The following is a 16,994-nucleotide window of genomic DNA, read 5'->3' on the forward strand; positions in this document are numbered from 1 at the left end:
GGCTCAGGTCACGATCCCAGGGTCCTGGGATCGAGCCCCGCATCGGGCTCCATCCCAGGGTCCTGGGATCGAGCCCCGCATCGGGCTCCATCCCAGGGTCCTGGGATCGAGCCCCGCATCGGGCTCCATCCCAGGGTCCTGGGATCGAGCCCCGCATCGGGCTCCATCCCAGGGTCCTGGGATCGAGCCCCGCATCGGGCTCCCTGCTCGGCGGAGAGCCTGCTTCTCCCTCTCCCTCTGTCTGCTGCTCTGCCTACTTGTGCTCTCTCTCTCTGTGTTAAACAAATAAATAAAAATCTTAAAAAAAAAAAAAAAGAATCTATAGAAGACTTTTTGTGGGACTATTCTGGACTGGAATCTGGCACTACAACTTACTAGCTTTGTTGAGTTTGGGCCAGTTATTTCCCAGCCTAAATTTCTTATAAAATAGGTAACTTCTCTAGTACCGATATTTTCCTTATGAGCATGACACAAAGAGGCAGAATGTTTAACTGACCTAGGCACCTAACACAGCAGGCATTTAACAATCACTTCACTTTCTTCAGGGCCTACGCAGAGGGGCAGAGGCCTGTTTTAGGGGGGATCCAGGCTTTATTATTATTATTATTATTTTAAGATTTTATTTATTTATTTGACGGAGAAAGAGAAGAGCAGGGGGAGAGGGAGAAACAGGCTCTCCGCAGAGCAGAGAGCCCGATTTGGGACTCGATCCCAGAACCCTGAGATCATGACCTGAGCCGAAGGCAGATGCTTAACTGACTGAGCCACCCAGGCACCCCAGGGGGATCCAGACTTTAAAACATAACAATACATCACGAAGTGCTGAATTGTAAATAATTTAGTGACAACATGTAAGATACAAGGGGCTACAGAGAATGAATAACCTCCATGTCATTGACAAGTCACCCAGGCCGCCCCCACCAAAATCAGGAAAAAGGGGAGGTGGAATGGGAGGCCAGAAATTCAAGTGCCTCGGGAAAAACGTCCTTTAACTTTGTAGTTACAAATGCAGGAACTCTTTATCTTGCCATCCTGCTTTATGCTTAGACGGTATTTACAATAAAGGGGAGAAACAGGAAGTGGCTTTTAGGACATTGACTCTGGGAGGTTCTCCAATGTCTTTTAGCCTCAAAGACCAACTCTTGAAAAGTTAACCCCACAAAAATTAAGTAGTTAGCATTTTTATCTGGGAGAAGTTAATAAAATGGCGTTTGCTGGTCTCACAAAGCCCTTGCGAATTGTCAGCTCGGTATTAACTGTATGAGCGCGTCGCCAGATTTCGTCGTGCACGCACCCACAGGGCTTACACCCACATTCAGAGGCATCCGCCCGCCTGCCCGCCCAACCCCGGGAAGGGTGAGACTTAAGAGGTACTTTTAAGAACGGGTAAGTGAAAGCTCAAACGAGCCCTGGTGGCGAGGTAAAACTGCGCACCAACTGTCTTGGCTCTGACACTTGTTGAGCAGCAGGGCTCCACTGAAGCATGCCACCTAATCACTGTAAAGACGTCCCCTGAGGAGGGCCAAAATGGCGACGGACTCCTCTTGGCACAGCCCTGCTCCCTCCCCCCAGTACCGAGGCTCTAGTAGCTCCCATTGGCCAAGTTGGAGGCGGTGCCTGGCTTCCTTCGCCACCTCATTGGACTGAGTGACTGAGGGAGACGCCAATTCTCCTCTGCCCACTCCAAAATCCCGCCCTCAGAGTCCATTCAGCGTTTAATTGGCTTTTCATTCACGTCAATTTGCGTCCTATCGTGTCTTTTTTCAGTGTTAATCCAATCATAACTTTCTTGGCTGCCCGCCTGATTTCTGATTGGTTTTGGTCAGCTTCATCCTATCCCATTTCTGCCTACTTCTTACCGCCTCCCACCGGGGACTTTGCCCAGGCATGTCCAGGGTTCTGGTTGGTCGTTGTTCTGTCATTCCAATCAAAGTTCTTCCTATCCCTACCGTTCAGGGAGCCCGCCTGGCAGTTAACTGGTTTCTTTCCAAGCCTATCATCACTAGTTCCCGCCCATCCTCACTTCCTGCGTCTTTCATTGGCTTTTAAAACTGAGAGGGCGGCCTCCTTGGGCGGACACCAGGCACGCAACTTTGTCTTACACGCCTTAGAAAGCAAGCGAGTCTTGTCATTGGACAACCTACCCGTCTTTCTTCTGCAAGTCCCTCCTTTCTCCCTCCCTCATTGGGCGGGGCAGCAGCTAAGGGGCGGAGCCTAGGCCGGGCTTGTGGCGCGCTGCTCCCTCCTCCTTACCCCCCCCCTCCCTGTCCGGTCCGGGTTCGCTTGCCTCGTCAGCGTCCGCGTTTTTCCCGGCCCCCCCCAACCCCCCCGGACAGGACCCCCTTGAGCTCGTCCCTCAGCTGCCACCATGAGCGGTAAGGATGAGTCCACTCCAAGCTTAGGGGTGGGAGGGGAATGAGGGGGCGCGCGCGAGGGCCGACCGGGCGGTCCCCGCCGTGAGGGGGGGCGGGCGGGAGGCGGCGGCGGCGGCCTTGGTCCCGCCCGGGGCGGAGGGAAGGGAGGGAGAAGGGGCAGTGGCGGGGCCTGCGAGAAAGAGGGGGATGGGCCGCCCGCCCCGGGGGAGGGGGCAGCGTGGCCTCGCCCGCCCCCTGCCCGCCCCGGCCACGGGGGACGGGCCTTACCCCCCACTATTCGGCCGCCCCCCTGAGGCTCCTCCCGCCGGGGGCTGGAGCCGCGGGGGCGGCCCGAGCAGTGCAGGCCCCGCCCGGGCCAACCGCCTCCCTGGTCCGCCCTCTGGTCGCCGCCTGCCCCAAGGCCCTCCCCTCCCCCCGTAGGTTTCCCCTCCCCCCCACCGTCCCGCCCTTTCCACGCCCCTCACCCCGAAACCGCCCTTTCCTTCTAGGGCCCGCCCTCTGTCCGCCCCGAAACCTCCAGATTCCTAACCCCTGGACCCCTTTAGCCCCTTAGCAGTATTCACAAATGTTTCCCCACTCACACTTTTTATTTGTTCTTTTCCCTTTTCCCCTCTTCTCCTCTTGGTCCTTTTTACACTTGAATTTTTCTCTTTCTCCATATCCTTTGACCCTAATTTTAGCAAGCTTTCCATCCACCCACATGTTGTTTTTTGCCTTACCTGTCCTTCTCCTTTTTTTCACCAGGATAATTTTTTGTATCTTGAAACTCTTTGAACATGTTCACCGCCCCTCACATTTCCTATGTGAAAAGTACATTTTTAATGTTTTCTGGGTTTAATTTTGTGCAAGGGAGAATTGAGGCCCAGTTTTAGCGCTACTGTGTTCTGGATGTCCTACAACTGCCCTTTCTCCACTCCACTTTTTTTTTTTTACACTAGTGCCTTTCATCTTACTGTTAATTATTTCTTTTTCATCATAGTGTCCTTTACTCCTCCTCACCTTACCCTTTTCCTTCCCCCAGCTTTAAGTTGTTTATTTTTTAATTCTTTTTAGACCAAGATCACTCCATGGATGAAATGACAGCTGTGGTGAAGATTGAAAAAGGAGTTGGTGGCAATAATGGGGGCAGTGGTAATGGTGGTGGTGCCTTTTCTCAGGCTCGAAGCAGCAGCACAGGCAGTAGCAGCAGTGGAGGAGGAGGAGGGCAGGTAAGTGATGATCAGGACAGAGTGGGGGAGAAGTTAAGAGAATGTGGATATTCTTAGATGATTGTCTTTTCACAGAAACATTTTTAGGAAGGGGCTAAACCCTTTTTTAGCTAGGGAAGTTAGCATAGTGAGACAAATGATTGGCAGATCCCCAAGATGAGGATTTCAGCAGTATAGATAGGTCAGCTATTTCTTTCTTTCTGTGTTCCTTCCTTCCTTCTTTCCTTTCCTTTCTTTTCCTTTCTTAGCTTTCTTTCCTTCCTTTCTTTCCCTCTTTGTCTGCATTGTTTTGCTGTTTACTTGTTTTATACTGCCCCCTGGGCTGGCAGCTGGGTGTCACTAAACTAACTCCTATCCTCTCCCTTATTTTCTGGCCAGGAATCCCAGCCATCCCCTCTGGCTCTGCTGGCAGCAACTTGCAGCAGAATTGAGTCACCCAATGAAAACAGCAACAACTCCCAGGGCCCAAGCCAGTCAGGGGGCACAGGTGAGCTTGACCTCACAGCCACACAGCTCTCACAGGGTGCCAATGGCTGGCAGATCATCTCTTCCTCCTCTGGGGCTACCCCTACCTCAAAGGAACAGAGTGGCAGCAGTACCAATGGCAGCAATGGCGGTGAGTCTTCCAAGAATCGCACGGTCTCTGGTGGGCAGTATGTTGTGGCTGCCACCTCCAATTTACAGAACCAGCAAGTCCTGACAGGATTACCTGGAGTGATGCCTAATATTCAGTATCAAGTAATCCCACAGTTCCAGACCGTTGATGGGCAGCAGCTGCAGTTCGCAGCCACTGGGGCCCAAGTGCAGCAGGATGGTTCCGGTCAGATACAGATCATACCAGGTGCAAACCAACAGATCATCACAAATCGAGGAAGTGGAGGCAACATCATTGCTGCTATGCCAAACCTACTCCAGCAGGCTGTCCCCCTCCAGGGCCTGGCTAATAATGTACTCTCAGGACAGACTCAGTATGTGACCAACGTACCAGTGGCCCTGAATGGGAATATCACCCTGCTACCTGTCAACAGCGTTTCTGCAGCTACCTTGACTCCTAGCTCTCAGGCAGTCACTATCAGCAGCTCTGGGTCCCAGGAGAGTGGCTCACAGCCCTCCACCTCAGGGACTGCCATCAGTTCTGCCAGTTTGGTATCATCACAAGCCAGTTCCAGCTCCTTTTTCACCAATGCCAATAGCTACTCAACAACTACAACCACCAGCAACATGGGAATTATGAACTTTACCACCAGCGGATCAGCAGGGACCAACTCTCAAGGGCAGACACCCCAGAGGGTCAGTGGGCTACAGGGGTCTGATGCTCTAAACATCCAGCAGAACCAGACATCTGGAGGCTCTCTGCAAGCAAGTCAGCAAAAAGAGGGAGAGCAAAACCAGCAGACGCAGCAGCAGCAACAAATTCTTATCCAGCCTCAGCTAGTTCAAGGGGGACAGGCTCTCCAGGCCCTTCAAGCGGCACCATTGTCAGGGCAGACCTTTACAACCCAAGCTATCTCCCAGGAAACCCTCCAGAATCTCCAGCTTCAGGCTGTTCCAAACTCTGGCCCCATCATCATCCGGACACCAACAGTGGGGCCCAATGGACAGGTCAGTTGGCAGACTCTTCAGCTGCAGAATCTCCAAGTTCAGAACCCACAGGCCCAGACAATCACCTTGGCCCCAATGCAGGGTGTTTCCTTGGGGCAGACCAGCAGCAGCAATACCACCCTTACACCCATTGCCTCAGCTGCCTCCATCCCTACCGGCACAGTCACTGTGAATGCTGCTCAGCTCTCCTCCATGCCTGGCCTCCAGACCATTAACCTCAGTGCATTGGGTGCTTCAGGAATCCAGGTGCACCAGCTTCCAAGCCTGCCCTTGGCTATAGCAAACGCCCCAGGTAAGGCTTCCAATCTTTTGCATTAATTTCCAGAGCTAACTAGCATCTTAACTGAAACTGTTGAGTCTAAGGAAGGAAATAGAGATTTTTGTGGGTAACAGTTTCTAGAGGGCAAGTCGATTAGAGAAATAGCAATGATTCTATTTAAGTCATTTGGAACCGACTTAACGGAAACTTTTTTTTTCAGTTAATCTTAGGAGAAAGGAGCATTTCTGGGCAGTGTCCCTGGGGTCACTGTACTTCCAGTGCTTTTGGTGCTACAGAACAAGGGTCAGCAAATTTTTTCTATAAAGGGCCAGATAGTAAATATTTTAGGTCTTGTGGGCCACATAGTATTCTTTTTTGTTTGTCTTTTTACAACCCTTTAAAAATGTAAACCATTCTTACCTCGAGAACTTTATTTGGGCTGCAGGCCCACCGCTTCATAGGATGAGAATTGATTATAAACTTGACCTATTTGTAGGACAGTTATTAAATAATCAGGTATTTCTTATGAACTGTAACTTTTTTTTTTTTTTTAAGATTTTTTATTTATTTATTTGACAGAGAGAGGCACAGAGAGAGGGGGAACACAAGCAGGGGGAGTGGGAGAGGGAGAAGCAGGCTTCCCACCGAGAGGGGAGCCCGATGTGGGGCTCGATCCCAGGACCCTGAGATCACGACCTGAGCCGAAGGCAGACGCTTAACGACTGAGCCACCCAGACGCCCCAAACTGTAACTCTTAAGTGAGGGAAAGGTGATATAGCGGGTTCCAGAAGGATTTTCAACAAAAAAAGTTACATAGTTAATCTCTAGTTAGCTAGAATATCCTACCCTCTGAGCAAGCTGGTTAGTTAAGGTTTAATTTTTTAAACTTCTAGTTATTGGGGCGTCTGGGTGACTCAGTCGTTAAGGGTTTGCCTTCGGCTCAGGTCATGATCCCAGGGTTCTGGGATCGAGCCCCGCATCGGGCTCCCTGCTCAGCGAGAAGCCTGCTTCTCCCTCTCCCACTCCCCCTGCTTGTGTTCCCTCTCTCGCTGTGTCTGTCAGATAAATAAATAAAATCTTAAAAAAAAACAAAAACAAAACTTCTAGTTATCTTAAAAGTAGAAGCTGTCTGCATCCCCTTACACTAATGTATATTTTCAGTAAGCTTCCTAGGTGATTCTGGTACTTCCTAGCTAGGAGAACCACTTCCTAGACTGCTTTTAAAGTAGCGTATGGTTAAGGGAGGGGAGAGAAAGGGAGAGTAAGGCCTGAAATGGAGTGGGGAGGTGGAGTTGAGAGGAATTAGGAATAAGGAGAGCATTGAAGGGAAAGAGTTCTCAGGGAAGAGGTATGTATTGGAATGTATGTTGAATCAGTTGACCACAGTATTCAACTATTCATTTTAAATAGTGTTCCACTGTTGGTTAATTTGAGATATGTCCATTTAAAAAAGTGAACGTCTATTTAGAATTTATTTTAAATTCTGGGGTGATGGAGCTAATCTTTAATAAAGAGCACAAGATTTTTTTCAAGATTTATTTATTTGAGGGGGGAGGGGCAGAGGGAGAGGGAAACCCAAGCCAACTCCGAGCTTAGTGTGGAGTCTGACGCTGGGCTCAGTCTCGTGACCCTGAGATCAGACCTGAGCCAAAATCAAGAATTGGACTTTTTTTTTTTTTTAAGATTTTATTTATTTTTGACAGAGAGAGAGAGTGTACAAGCAGGGGAAGCAGCAGCAGAGGGAGAGGGAGAAACAGGCTTCCTGCTGAGCAGGGAGCCCGATGTGGGGCTTGATCCCAGGTCCCTGGGATCATGACCTGAGCTGAAGGCAGACGCTTAACCATCTGAGCCACCCAGGCGCCCCAAGAATTGGACACTTTAACCCACTGCGCCACCCAGGATACTATAGATTTTTACATTATTGCATGATATATAAAAATTATGATGGGAAATAGTTTAATATCACCAAATTTAGTTTTATTGGAATATATGTGGGTTTATGAATTGTTTACTTTTATTGTAGAGTTCTTTTTTCATTTAGATTGGTTCTTATATAAAAGAGGATAACGGGCGCTTGGGTGGCTCAGTTGTTAAGCATCTGCCTTCGGCTCGGGTCATGGTCCCAGGGTCCTGGGATTGAGCCCTGCATCAAGCCCCGCATCAGGCTTCCTACTCCACGGGAAGCCTGCTTCTCCCTCTCCCACCCCCCTCTGCTTGTGTTCCCTCTCTTGCTGTGTCTCTCTCTGTCAAATAAATAAATAAAATCTTAAAAAAGAAAAAAGATAAATAGACAACCATATTTCCTGTCTCCTGCAGTTTTGGAAAATGGTGGGCGGGAGGTCTGCTCAGGTTCCTAACTTTCTTACATTTTTTTCTTTTTTTAAAGATTTTGTTTATTCATTTGACAGAGACAGTGAGAGAGGGAAGACAAGCAGGGGGAGGGGGAGAGGGGGAAGCAGGCTTCTTGCAGAGCAGGGAGCCCGATGCGGGGCTCGATCCCAGGACCCTGGGATCATGACCTGAGCCAAAGGCAGATGCTTAACGACTGAGCCACCCAGGCACCCCACATTTTTTTTTTTTTTTTTTTTGGTTAAGATTTTATTTATTAGAGAAAGAGAGAGCTTAGAGAGAGAGAAAGAGAGATCATGAGCAGGGATGGGGGGTAGAGGGAGAAGGAGACTCCCCACCGAGCAGGGAGCCTGATGCGGGACTCCATCGTAGCACCCTGGGATCATGACCTGAGCTGAAGGCAGATGCTTAACCGACTGAGCCACCCAGGTGCCCACTTTCTTACATTTTTGAGGTGTGTTTAAAATGACTTCATTTTGAGCCTTAACAAGTTAACAGTTTTCTTAATGATTGGGAGATCTTAGAATAGAAAGAGTTGGAAGGGACCTAAGAAGACATCTAGTACAACTGCCTTATTTTCTAGATGAGGACATTGAGTTACAGAGAAGCAGTTAAGTAAGTGGTGAGACTACATACAAGTCAGCTAGGTCTTGTAATTAGTTCTTATGTAAGGCATTACTTATTAGTTTTAACTTAGGATGTGAGAAATCCTTTAGATTGTTAAAAATGTTTTAGAAAAGATATCTTTGCTTCTTTGAAGTTTAATGCTCTAGATGTGGCAAGTGTTTCATAGGCTAAAATTTATGGCTGGCCGTAGAAGTGGGAAAAGTTAAAACTAAACAGCAGCCTGGAAAATTAGACACTTGCTACACTAGCATGTTTGTGTTCTCTTTGCTCTTAGGTTGTATCCAGCAGTTTGCTCTTCCTCAAAGGAAAGCAAAGCTGTGGGATTGTTCCATTTAGTAATAATTTGGATCCTTGCAAATTTCTAAAAAGGTTTAGAACTTAGGCTTTAGAGAAGAGTTATTAGGCACTCTCATTGCTAAATCATGCTCTGGGGAAGTCTGCCATTTAATATGTCATAGGATAGGGCTACCTAGCTATTATGGATGGTCTCAGAGCTCAAACAAATGCATGCCTTTCTGTGAAGTAGCAGCAGCTTGACATTCACTAATGAGAGAATGAGTTTCTGAAAGGCCATTTTGTGAGTTGAGATTGGTTGCCTCATTAATAGTGGTTTCCGAAGAGAAAAGTTTCCTCCTTTCTGGTTGGTCATACTTGTGCAACATTTTTCTCCCTTCAATTGGTCAACTTTATCCTTAATGAAAGATAATAAAATCATTTCCTAGAAGCTTTAGTGCTGTTCATCTGTTGCCTGGCTGCTAAAAAATGTCTCATTTTACCCTCTTTTCTGGTATATAGTAATTTTACTGGAAAAACTCAATCTCTTGGCAGTATAATGTTGTAGAAAGAGCCTTGGATGTGAAATCATCTGTAGATAAGTGGATAGATACATAGCACTCTACAAAGTGAGACATTATTACATGGTTGTGGAAGACTGCAACTTCCATGGTGTTCACTTAGTCTGTTTATATTTATTATTTTTAAAAACCATCTTTTAGAAATTGTTTAAGCTCTCCTGTTGACTTTCAGGGTTTATTTCTGTTTGCTGAATACACAGGCAAAGGCACAAACTTAGAACCAAAGTAAGCCAGCCATCTTGGTATCCTGTGTTTTTTATGGCTCAGCCCCTGGTGGGTGGTAGTGAGGAAGGGACCACCCAGTAAACTTGAGTTTAGTTTCCAGACAGTGAAATGATCTATGGGTTCTGAGGTTTTTTTTTTTTTAATCAGCAGCTTTTTTTGTTTTTAAATCAACACTGTTTCCCAGTTATCAGCACCCTTTCCTCTCATTTTGTAGTTACACTCTCACAGATCTTGTTTTTTTCCAGTTTAAAGCTTCAGGTTTTTTCTCAGACACTGCTGTGTCCTGAAAACTCTTCCACCAGGTTGACGGGGCGGGGGGTGGGGGGGGCGTTGGGGCAGCTTTGAAAGACAGTTTGTATGACTTCGTGGGAGTTCTGCCTAATAAAGAGTTCAGGGCTAGTCTTTGGCAGGAGAATAGAGCATATTTCCTTGATGGCTATAATTCACTCAAGAAGCAAATTTCAGGCACTAAAAATAAAAAATTCACATTTGCTTGGTTTTATTGAGGTCAGGAAAATGTCTTCTCTTAGAAGTTAAGTTGAATGTGATACCAGAGTTAGTTTGCCAACGGTGTCGCTAAACTTGGGGTCAGATTGCTGAGACCTAATTTATTAAAAAGTTGTATTTCAGACTAGGGTATTTGAATACTAGTGACAAGTAGGTTTAGATGATTTAAATGTGTTCAGAATTATTCTTTTGCAAAAGATCATTTGAGAGAATTTTTTCTTTTAAAATAATATACTTTATCAAATACAATGTCAAATGTTTCTGCATCATTTGCCTTTTTAATCTAATATTTGTTTCTGAAGGTGATATTAGTGCTTTTAACTGATTTCAATTTAAGTAGAAAAAGTCTCCTTTAAAACCAAGGTGGATTCATTGATTTGAAATGACTGAGAGGACAGTCCTCGGACCTTTTCAGTTGCTCCTATTTATTCATTCCAGTGGCTTTCTGTAAATGACGTCATTGTTAAATCACGTTGCATTGTGTAATGTGGCCATTTTAGTTCTTAATTAAATAACGAGCACAAGGGTGCCTAGTGTTTCAGGAAAGTTGAGTATCTATTTTGTTCTTTTATCTTCCTTTTCTTTTAATTGTTCCACTTTGTAAGGTAGCATATAAATGTTGCCACTGGTAATTTAGTTCTGCTCATTCCTTGCTTCTAATTGTTTTTTTTTTCCCTCCTTGAAAATGTTTTGGGATGTAAGATGAACATCTGTAGAAAAGCTTTATTACATAATGCTTTGTAAGTTACTTACTGGATGTCTGTAAACATTAATAGATAATATTAGTTGAAATTTTCTACTTTGCTATTTGTTTTTTATATTTCTTCCGGGTGTGTCATAATAGTGCTATCCCTTTTTCTAACATTTAACATTATTATTTAGGTACTGGCGTGCTGAAGTGTTGTTTTAAGGTGTATATGCCCACATTATGACTATATTGTTGATACTATGCTAGGTTTTAAGAATTGTTTTCTCTTAGAAGACCCTGAAAAAGTTTCCGTAGAAACTTTATTTTTTTTTCTTCAGAGTTGGTTGCAAATCTGGTTTGTAATTTGAATGTGCACTTTTGCTCCAGTGTTTTTTAAACTGAGTGGCTTATGGAAAGTGGGCAGTATTACTTGTTTGACAAGTTTGGATATGCCAATCTAATTTACTATGAATCTTTCTAACTCTGTATCTATGTACAAAGTAAATAATAATTTTGAAGGAGTTAAGATATCTATGTCAAGACAAAGACTGTACTGTTAAGAGATGAGAGAACTAAGTTAAAAATTTATACATCTCTGAAAACTTTTAAAAAATTATTATTATTTTTTAAAGATTTTATTTATTTGACGGAGAGAGACACAGAGAGGGAGGGAACACAAGCAGGGGGAGTGGGAGAGGGATAAGCAGGCTTCCCGCTGAGCAAGGAGCCCTGATGCGGGGCTCGATCCCAGAACCCTGGGATCATGACCTGAGCTGAAGGCAGACGCTTAACGACTGAGCCACCCAGGCGCCCCTAAAAAAATTATTTTTATAGGAAAGCAAATACTTGCTGCAAATAATCTAAAAAAGCTTAAATGGGGGCGCCTGGGTGGTTCAGTCGTTGGGCATCTGCCTTCAGCTCGGGTCGTGATCCCAGGATCCTGGGATCAAGCCCGGCATCAGGCTCCCTGCTCAGTGGGAAGCCTGCTTCTCCCTCTCCCACTCCCCCTGCTTGTTTTCCCTCTCTCTGTCAAATAAATAAAATCTTAAAAAAAAAAAAAAAAGCTTAAATGCTATTGAGATGGATCTTTTCAAATTATTCAGTATGTTCCTTGTTGAATTGACCCTTTTTGATGATTTAAGTTACAACTCTTTGCAAACATAATACAATTAAGTAAGACTATCAATGGTAATAGCAACTAAACGGAAGGTTGCTGGAGCTGGAAACCCTCATCCTCTCCAATATCCCCATTTTGACAGAACCTAAGGACTAGAAACAGTCAATGACTTGCCAGAGGTCACTGACAAAATTTATAGAGTAACAGATCTTTTGGCTTTAGATCAATATCCTTTTCCACTACACTACACTATTTTCTTACATGACCTTTTTTATTTTTTTAAGATTTTTAAAATTTATTTATTTGATAGAGAGACAGCGAGAGAGGGAACACAAGCAGGGGGAGTGGGAGAGGGAGAAGCAGGCTTCCCGCTGAGCAGAGAGTCTGAGGCGGGGCTCCATCCCAGGACCCTGGGATCATGACCTGAGTCAAAGGTAGACGCTCAATGACTCAGTCACCCAGGCGCCCCTCTTACGTGACTTTTTAAAAAAATATATTTATTTTTAAGTAATCTCTACACCCAGCATGGGGTTTGAACTCATAACCCTGAGGCCAAGAATCACGTTCTCTACTGACTGAGCCAGCCTGGCACCCCTGTTTTCTTTTTTTTCCCATTTTATAAGACTTCTCCCAAGTAGAAAAGTGGATTTGTTTTTTTTACCCAGGTTCAGTTTTTTTTGAAGTGTTACTAACATTTGTAGCCTAAGACAGATAAAAGGAAAAAAGCATGGTTAATCAACTTCTTTATAAACTTTGTTATGAATCATAATTTGTTGTAATCAGATTAGTTAATTTGAATTTAATTTAATCTGTAATTAAATATAAATAATGCGATCAAAACATTAAGAAGGGAGGGGCAAGATGGCAAAAGAGAAATCAAAGACTTATAGTCACTTTGAAAATGTGAAGGTCGGGGCACCTGGGTAGCTCAGTCATTAAGCGTCTGCCTTCGGCTCAGGTCATGAGCCCAGGGTCCTGGCCCCACATAAAGCTCCCTGCTCAGCGGGAAGCCTGCTTGTGTTCCCTCTCTCGCTGTCTCTCTCTGTCATATAAATAAATAAAATCTTAAAAAAAGAAAAGAAAAGAAAACGTGAAGGTCAGCTGTGTCATATTGAAGTGTATGTGTAGAAGGGTATTACCCTTTCCCCTCCCTTTTTTTTTTTTTTTTTTTTTTTACAGTTAAGGTGATGTGATGTGTTTTCCCTGACTGTACCTTTCTTACTTTTTTTTCCTGATATGCTTCAGACTTTTCATAACAAATTTTTATTTATTGTTCCTCATCTATTGTTTTGTTATCAGGAAATTCCCTTTCAGTGCCTGCCTTCTCTACCCACGACATTTTTTTTTTTTTTTAATTTTATTTATTTATTTGAAATAGAGTGAGAGAGAGAGAGCACATGGGGGAGCAGAGGGAGAGGGAGAAGCAGACTCTATGCAGGGAGCCTGACGTGGGGCTTGATCCCAGGACCCCGGGACGCAGACGCTTAACCGGCTGAACCACCCAGGCATTCCTACCCACCACATTTCTGATTGGAAAAAAATATATTATCCTGACATACTTGTTGGGGATACAGTTTAACAACCCTTTGAGAGACTATATAGGGCCCAATTTTGTCCAGGCCCAACACAGACAATGCATAATATTTTTTTTTATATATATAATATTTCTTATGGTCACTGGTGGTATCTGAAAGTACTATGCTTAGAATTCTTTGGCAGTTTCTTGCACTCATGAAAAACTGTAATTTTATGCAGACTGTCTTAAAGAAGGTAAAAAGCTCTTAATTCTGAAAACTGTATTTGGAAATTTTCCATATTATCAAGAACTTCTTTGTTTGGTTTGGTATTCTCTTAACAGAATATCTTGTTGGCATTATCATGTTTTGAATGGCCTCCTTGTTTAGCCTTAAATGCTATTAAGAAATCCAGTAATACTCATGGTTCAGTTAACTCACATAGGCATTTACTGAACACCAGTATACTTAGTAATACAATTGCCCCCAGCAGGCTTAAGAGTTCGATACAAAAGTGTAACAGTGGGGGGAAAAAGTGTAATAATGAAAATGGGTTCCAATTTTTGATGCCTTATTCATAGGCAAATTTAGCAAAATTTATTGAGCATTTATTATGTGTCAAATGTGCCAGGCTCTCAGAATTCTCTGAAACAGATAATGGTCCTTGCCTTCATGGAGCTCCAGTTGCTGTTGTGTTGTAGTTATATACACATAGTGCACTTCAGAGGGGAACAAGTTTTCACACTAATTTTCACACTGAGCTAATACTGAGAGTTGCAGAAAATATAAGAAATAATAGGGCCACACTATTTTGGATTTTAGTTTTCTCTTGTGGTATACATTATCAGGTTATTTATTTTTAATTAATATGTCATGTCCTTTAATATTTTATTAACTATTTGTACTTTTACTTATAATTTTGAATCAAGTTTTAAAAGCAGATGTGTGGAAAAGGGGGAAGAGAATTGCATAATATTTTCATTTATTTAATGGTAATTGTATTTTTGTTCATTATTAAATCCCTAGCATTTAAATATTCTTAGGGAAAAATTACTTAAAACTAAAGAACATGCAAAATGGTATAGTTTTTATTTTTTATTTATTTATTTAATTTTTTTTAAAGATTTTATTTATTGGGGCGCCTGGGTGGCTCAGTTGTTAAGCTTCTGCCTTCGGCTCAGGTCACGATCCCAGAGTCCTGGTATCGAGCCCCACATCGGGCTCCCTGCTCGGCAGGAAGCCTGCTTCTCCCTCTCCCACTCCCCCTGCTTGTGTTCCCTCTCTTGCTGTGTCTCTCTCTGTCAAATAAATAAAATCTTTAAAAAAAAAAAAAAAAGAAAAACCTTTGAGGATAGGAAAAAAAATAAAAAATTTAACTTTTATTTAAATGATGTTGGTAAAAACATTAAGCAACACAAATATGGAAGATAAAGTAAAAATTGATTGAAGTTTAGCTATCCAAAGATATCCACAGTTGAAATTCTTTTTTTTTTTTTTTTTAAAGATTTTATTTGTTTATTTGACAGAGAGAGACACAGCGAGAGAGGGAACACAAGCAGGGGGAGTGGGAGAGGGAGAAGCAGGCTTCCTGCCGAGCAGGGAGCCTGATGCGGGGCTCAATCCCAGGACCCTGGGATCATGACCTGAGCTGAAGGCAGATGCTGAACGACTGAGCCACCCAGGCGCCCCACAGTTGAAATTCTGATGAACGTCCAGCCAGCTTTTTGTACATTTGTGTATAATTTACAAAGAAATCTGTATATAGTTTTATTAATATTTTAATAGGATCACACTATCCACAATGCTCCGTGATTTATCTTCACCAAACAATATAGTATGAACATCTTTTCCATAAATAATAATAAATATACATTTGTATCATCTTTTTAAATGATTGTATGGTAATTCCATAGTATGTTTGTACTAGGATTTACTTAACCCTGTTGTTTCCAAAATTTCACTGTTACAAGCAGTGCTGTGATGAACATCTAAGTTCACACTTCTAAAGATTTTATTTATTTGAGAGAGAGAGAATGAGAGAGAGCGAGCACATGAGAGGGGGGAGGGTCAGAGGGAGAAGCAGACTCCCCGCTGAGCAGGGAGCCCGATGTGGGACTCGATCCAGGGACTCCAGGATCATGACCTTGAGCTGAAGGCAGCCGCTCAACCAACTGAGCCACCCAGGCGCCCAAGTTCACACTTCTAAATTAAAATTCTGTAAGTGAGCAGTTCTACTCCTAGGTATATTTCTTTGCTTCTTTTTTTAAAGATTTGTCTATTTTATTTATTTTAGTTTTTTAAGATTTTATTTATTTATTTGACAGAGAGAGAGTACAAATAGGGGGAGCAGCAGAGGGAGAGGGAGAAGCAGGTTCCCCACCGAGCAAGGAGCCTGACACAGGGCTGGATCCCAGGACCCCGGGATCATGACCTGAGCCGAAGGCAGATGCATAATCGACTGAGCCACCCAGGCACCCCAAGATTTATCTATTTTAGAGAGAAAGAGAGCATGCACAAGCAGGGGGAGGGGCAAAGGGAGAGGGAGAGAATCTCAAGCTGACTCCCTGCTGAGGACCACCCAGCACCCCATACTCCTAGGTATATTTCTAAGAGAAAAGGGAACTTACCTCCACATGGAAACTTGCACAGAAACGTTTATAGCAGCATAATCGCCTAAAGACGCCGATAACCTAAATGTCCATTGGATAAACAAAATGTGATATAGCCATATGATAGAATATTATTTAACCATAAAAAGGAATGAAGTATTGATACATGCTACAATGTGAGTGAGCCTGGAAAACATTCTGTTAAATGAAGGAAATCAGCCAGAGAGAAAAGGTCACATATTTTATGATTCTACTTATATGACCTATTTAGAACAAGAAAATCCATAGAGACAGTGGTTGTCAGGGTATGCGGTGAAGGGATACTGGGGAATGGTTATTTAATGGGTATGGGTGTTTTTCTGGGGTGATGAAAGTTTTGAAAGTATAGAGAGGTAGTGGTTGCACAGCATTGTGAATGCACTGAATGCCACTGAATTGTACACTTTAAAATAGTTAATTGAATGTTATGTGAATCTCATGTCAATTAAAAAAAATTTCAAAAGGAACTCCTGGCTGGGTCATTCAGTGGAGCATGTGACTCTTGATCTTGCTTTTGTGAGTTCAAACCCCATGTTGGCTGTAGAGCTTACTTAAATTCTAGGGGCGCCTGGGTGGCTCAGTCTGTTAAGCATCCGACTCGATTTCTGCTCAGGTCATGATCTCAGGGTCGTCGGATCGAATCCTGAGTCAGGCTCCATATTTAGCAGGGAGTCTGCTTGAGATTCTCTTCCTTTCCCTTTCCCTCTCCCCCTCTCCCCGCTCTCACACATGACACTTTCTCTCTGTCTCTCTCTAAAATGAATAAATAAATTTTTGAAAAAAATTCTAAGCATTAGTGGGTCAGAGGTTTTTATACATTTAATGTTCCAATACTTAACAGCTAAACTGAATTTCAGAAAGCTAGCAATTTATACTACCATTAATAACTAGTCTTTGTGGGCGCCTGGGTGGCTCAGTTGGTTAAGCAGCTGCCTTCGGCTCAGGTCATGATCCTGGAGTCCTGGGATCGAGTCCCGCATCGGGCTCCCTGCTCAGTAGGGAGTCTGCTTCTCCCTCTGAC

General features: G+C 43.7%; 1 protein-coding gene across 1 annotated transcript; it reads left to right on the forward strand.

Annotated features, from left to right (window-relative positions):
• Positions 1–2,248: 2,248 nt before the first annotated feature.
• SP1 (Sp1 transcription factor) lies at positions 2,249–5,778 on the forward strand. Its single transcript, XM_006741588.3, has 3 exons — positions 2,249–2,375; positions 3,429–3,583; positions 3,962–5,778. The coding sequence occupies exons 1-3, from the start codon at positions 2,369–2,371 to the stop codon at positions 5,501–5,503; spliced, it is 1,704 nt and encodes a 567-aa protein (XP_006741651.2). The 5' UTR covers positions 2,249–2,368; the 3' UTR covers positions 5,504–5,778.
• Positions 5,779–16,994: the final 11,216 nt, after the last annotated feature.

This window comes from Leptonychotes weddellii, chromosome 5, assembly GCF_054177405.1.
Source record: "Leptonychotes weddellii isolate Sample4059 chromosome 5, ASM5417740v2, whole genome shotgun sequence".
Taxonomy (NCBI): Eukaryota; Metazoa; Chordata; class Mammalia; order Carnivora; family Phocidae; genus Leptonychotes; species Leptonychotes weddellii.